Raw genomic sequence first — 5,742 nt, 5'->3', positions numbered from 1 at the left:
GTATCTGCACGGCTTTGTAGAAGAAGATCGCCATTGCGGTGCGAGAGCGAGATCAATATACTGTTTCTGATTCCATGCGAGAGGAAAATAACTGTATACTATACTGGAAGTGGCTGCGTTATTAATTTGATCGTGGAGGATGCACTCCAAGAAATGATTCGGCATTTTATCGGCACAATCTCGATGTGTAACAACAGGTGCCACTGTGCGGGGTGACTAAAAGAAAACGCTGGATTATTAGCAACAGAAACAGAGCCCTTTCCAAACTATAATTCTTTTTCGTGAAAACAAGCTTGTCACGAGAAATATTTGTTTAACCCTCAAAAGGGGTCCAAAGTCCCGGAAATATGAATGATCGAGCGCTTTCGGGCTTTCGATTCTCTCACTGATAAATCGACAAAAAAGAGGACATTGATTTCATTGGCTCGTAGGAGCGATGCTTCTTGAAGTCACAATTTTAGCATGCCTCTTTGAGGATTAAAATCATCGTCGAGAAAAGCATATCCATTGAGCTTCATCGGCACCTAGCCGTACAGCATACGGGCTCGGATTTTGACCACGGTTTATTGTTTGGGACTTTGGTTGGGTTGTTTATGGTCTCGGTAACATTTGTAGAATTTTCATCAACTATTGACGGGGGTAGTATTCAGTTTTTAGGCCAAATCATTTTCTGAGATGAAAATACAGTTGATGATAAACGGTTCCACTTCGATGCTTCAATTGCTCTTTGGGAAGAGGAAGTTTCCTTCTACTTTTCAATCACTCGACTCAAAGTTCTCTTGAAATGATTCAGTAGTTTCTTCTCTTACTCACTCGAGAATGAACGAAAAAATTTCATTGCTCGCAAGCATGGGAAAAAACGCAACCACCATTTTCAAGAAAGTTTTCTGCTAGCACAGAAAATGAAGCAAAGCAACCTGGCATAGCGAACGCTCACGAGCCGAATCTGCAACAACAATTGTAGAAGAAACGGTTGCTTTTTTGTTCTATTCCTAGCTCGCGGTTTGTATTGGGGTTTTCTCAACAATTCTATTTTGATATCATTTTATTATAATACAATAGTTACTTGAATAATCATTTGTCGTTTATTAGATATCCGATAATCGCAGAAGAGACTAGCGTCCACTAGTAACTATTATTATTCTCTTGCTCCAGACAAACCCTGCTCTGATACCGTGTGGCATCTGGCGGCAGAAACCAAGAATTGAACCACTGGGTGTCGTGTAATAACTGTGTAACTCGCTACAATTTCCATCGCCTATCACCAGGGCCGGATTTATCAACCAGGCGGCCATTGGGGGTGGCAATAATTATAATAGAGGAGTTGGGCGGAATTTATTAGCGAAACAAAGGGTCAACGGTTGAGGGTAAAAAGTCGATCAACGCCAAATCCAAAGTTCAGTTACCCGGTAACTATTGACAAGGAAAGTTGAAATTTTCAAAGCAAGCCAGAAGAGAGAAAGTAAAGTCGAAGTAAAGAGAAATGAAGCTGTGTATAAAATCAAAAGAGAGTGAAGTGCGAGTACAAGAGCAAAAATAAGTAAGTGGCTAGTTAACCGGAGACTTCCAGGTAATTTAACGTCCCCTACACTAACTAATGTGCTGCCTTGACCGTCCCCTTAAGCCAATCCGCCATTTTGAAATCTTCCATTATGTTCGCAGGACCCCCTGGATTATAATTTTGAAACCGTGGTTATTATTTTAAAGCCCCCGTCAACGAAAAACGCCCTATCGTGCCCGCCCGCCGTAAATTTACGGCTTAATTATTTACGCCGTAAACCGGGCATAGCCGATGAATCGAACTCCTCGTCGAAGCTTGAGTCCGTTAACATACTCCAGGGCCACGTAGAGGACCGATAGCTACGTACCTGAACCGGGGAACACCGTGTGGAACCGCAGAATCAACGGAGGGAAGCAGAGGGGGGCGGTGATGTAGTAGCAGCGACCACGACTGAAGTGAAAAAGGGACCCCGAAGAAAACTGAACAATAGAGAAGTGCTAAGATAGGAGATAGACAGTAAGAAAGTGGGAGAAAAAGAATAAAAGTATCGACAAGAAGGAAATTAAAAGTTGTGTTTGCTTGAGGATAAAGATCAGTTCGTATACTATTTTTAATTATTTTTTTCGAAATGATTTGATGCTTTTCGTTTTGCTTGTCTTCTCTAATTTGAATTATTGCTATATTGCTAGGCTATTTCTCGTTATGATAATCCGAAAGCGTCTTGTTAGGCACCTAACGAGTCTCCTGGTGGCCGGATGCCCAGAGACTTCTAAAATCTTAAATCACGCGAAAATTCTAACACAAAACTCTTAGTCTTTCTCCTCCAATGCCACTTGTCTAGTGCGTAGTACTATATACGGCCTCTAGTAATAGCAAGTGTAGGACTAACACTCATTTTCTTTCCTGGTTCGATCTAAGTGGTTGGTAATGAAACGAGCCTGGTCGGAGCTGGTATTGATCAACTTTGGATCATCAGTAGTACATTGAATGATATTATTTGTTACTTTCAGGCATGATTATCTATTGGTTCCCGAGGTGGTTACACCATGCACAAGCTGAAGCTATTGGATATGCGGTCATCGCATTTTTTTCATAGTCACTGTCAACAGAACTATTCTAATTGGCTTCGCCAATCGAAATTCGTTTAATAGAAACGTTGTTATGTGATAAACGTTCGCAAGCAAAGCATCGACGCTGCTTTAAGCAGTTCCATCTTTCGCACATCTGGTGGCAAAGTGTCATCCTTATTTTTATTTGCAGATTATTTGGCACATTTTTTTTTCATTCTGTTGAAACATTCACCTCCAAATGTAGTCTGCTACCAACACGGAAACAATACAACCTGGGAACAGCAAACAATGCTGTCTTCCCAGTATACTGGTCTTGTACAGTTTTGAAGTAAAAGCACTGTCGCATTCAAACATCTAGCAACAAATTATGGTATAGACATATATTGAAACAAGGATCCACATATAAAGTCGCAAAACTTGGAAAATCTGCAAAAAAAATCACATAAAAAGATTTTAGTGTACATAAAAACATTGTTTCTGGTAGACGTTTTTTCTGACTACGTGCTTGTGTTAATGCTGTACCGCCAAGGAAAATAACTTCAACACTTAACAGCAAAATACGCCAAAAAGATGATACGAAGCAAAAATAAACGTTATTATATTTATTTCTTTACACATTGAAGAAAAATGTAAAAGATCGCCGACTCAAATCTACTAACGCATTGAGCCGTTTGAAATAAACAGAAGAAGAAGAAGGAAAAAATCAGATTATCAATGTAAAGCGTGAAGATTTATAAATCAAACTCAACTGAAATCGTTTGAAATTGGAATTGTCGAGTTTAATGACCTACTGTTTTTTCATATTTATTTTTCTCTGACCACCGACGCCACAGGGGTCACTCCACCGTCTGGCCTTTAGATATCGGTCTCCATCAACACCTAGATCGGGAGCAACAGCTTCACTTCCATAGATTTTTTACCACTGAGTCACTGGGGAGAGACGCGGTCACGCTTACCACTCAACCTACACCGTCAGCCTACCTACTGCTTTGTTATGAAACCACAGCAATCTTTAATTTGATGCTATCTTTGGGCTAATCGCATAAGCAAGATTTGTGCGAAATAAGTTGTCTTATTTGATACACACCCGAACATTGCCCGAAGTCAACGAACCTATGATATGTATTTTCATTTTATACTTCGCACTACACCAGTGCTGACGTTGTTACACTTACTCAAACTTGAAACTAAAAAAAACTAAAAAAAAAAAAACTAAAACTAAATCACTATATTAATCAATTTGTTTCCGCCCATTCAATAACAAAGTCACCTTTTGGAGTGAATACATAGTCTTTCATTTTCCAGAAAGACAAAAGGAGACGGCGAAATTTTTATTAACCCACCGAGTCAGATAACAAACTGTTTTCATTATAAAATGCTTCCAGTCTTTACCTAGCAGTCAGTCAGTTCAATTGGTCGAATACACCACCAAACAGCAAGACAGTGTGTACAGCAAAAATGTGGTTTTATTTTGTGTTGATTATCGCATCGCTAGCCATTTATTGGCTGCGTAGTCGCTATTCCTATTGGCAGAAGCGTGGTGTGCCCAACCTGCCGGCATATTTTCCCTTCGGTAACCTCCAAGGAATCCTCGGACAGCATATGAGTGCGCTGACGAAACAATCATACGAGAAGCTTAAAAGTCCCGGCCGAAAGCTGGCGGGGATATATTTCTTCACTAATCCGGTTGCCATGGTGTTGGATCTTGAATTTGTAAAGGACGTTTTGATTAAGGATTTTCAGTACTTTCACGATCGTGGACTATATTTCAACGAAAAGGATGATCCCTTGATGGCGCATTTGCTGACGCTGGAGGGTAACAAGTGGAAGATTTTGCGCAATAAACTTGCTCCGACGTTCACTTCTGGAAAGATGAAAATGATGTTTCCCGTGATTACCGCGGTTGCCGAGCGATTCCAGCAATCACTGGGAGCTGTGGTTGCCACCGGACAGGATATCGAAATAAAAGATTTTTTGGCCCGATTTACGACGGACGTCATCGGAACTTGTGCATTCGGATTGGAGTGTAATAGCTTGGCAGATCCCAAAGCGAAATTTCGTGAAATGGGTCGAAGCATATTTCGGCAAAGTCCGGTTCTTTTGATGAAAATGTTGTTTGGGCTGATGTTTAGGGATTTAGCTAGAAAGATGCACATGCGCGTCATCAGAAAGGATGTCGGTGATTTCTTCATGAACGCAGTAAGAGAAACTGTTGATCATAGGGAGAAGAATAATGTGGTGAGAAATGATTTTATGGATCTGTTAATCAAGCTTAAAAATGCGGAACCTATCGAGGAAGGAAATACTAATCAGCTGAATCAGTTAACGTTTAATGAAATAGCGGCACAAGCATTCATGTTCTTTGTCGCGGGCTTCGAAACTTCGTCCACAGCAATGACTTTTTGTTTATACGAGTTGGCGCGAAATCAAGAACTTCAGGATAAGGCGAGAAAGAGTGTACTGGATGCAGTTAAGGTTCATGGATCCATGACCTATGAAGCTATTTACGATATGAAATATGTCGAAAATTGTATCAATGGTAGGGCGCGTCATTTTTTCATAACTTATAAATCATGCTTGTATATCGTATTCTCACTTCAGAATCCCTTCGCAAGTATCCCCCGATCGCAAATAATCTTCGAAGCGTCACCAACAACTACAAGGTACCCGAAACCGACATAGTGCTAGAGAAAGGATGTCGTGTAATAATACCCATTTACGCGATCCATCATGATCCTGAGTATTATCCGGACCCGGAAAAGTACGATCCGGATCGGTTTGATCCGGATCAAGTCGCTCAACGGCACCAAATGGCATTCATTCCGTTCGGCGATGGACCTCGTATCTGCATCGGGATGCGGTTTGGAATGATGCAAGCCCTGGTAGGCATGGCATGCTTGTTGCAGAATTTCCGATTCGAATTGGCTGCCCGCACAACCGTACCACTGGTGATTGATCCGTCTAATTTTATTATGGGTCCAAAAGAAGGGGTGTGGTTGCATTTTGAGAAGATTTAGTTCGTTGAAAAACGTGGTAGGTAATGAAATGAAGAACGTAACATCGGCTGTCAAGTTTCCGGTTAAATCGAAGCTTGGAAAAGAATTGTTCGAAAGTTATTTTGATATTAATATCATTGATGACAGACCTTTTTAGGCCAAGCATTTTTTTTAA

General features: G+C 40.8%; 1 protein-coding gene across 1 annotated transcript; it reads left to right on the top strand.

Annotated features, from left to right (window-relative positions):
• Positions 1 to 3,968: 3,968 nt before the first annotated feature.
• On the top strand, positions 3,969 to 5,742 carry LOC131682422 (probable cytochrome P450 6a14). The gene is made up of 2 exons (XM_058963871.1): positions 3,969 to 5,110; positions 5,173 to 5,742. Exons 1-2 carry the CDS (start codon positions 4,030 to 4,032, stop codon positions 5,586 to 5,588), a joined length of 1,497 nt encoding a protein of 498 aa, XP_058819854.1. The 5' UTR covers positions 3,969 to 4,029; the 3' UTR covers positions 5,589 to 5,742.

This window comes from Topomyia yanbarensis, chromosome 2 (assembly GCF_030247195.1).
Source record: "Topomyia yanbarensis strain Yona2022 chromosome 2, ASM3024719v1, whole genome shotgun sequence".
Lineage (NCBI taxonomy): Eukaryota > Metazoa > Arthropoda > Insecta > Diptera > Culicidae > Topomyia > Topomyia yanbarensis.
Note: the sequence above shows the minus strand (reverse complement) of the source record. Positions and strands in the feature narration are given on the sequence as shown.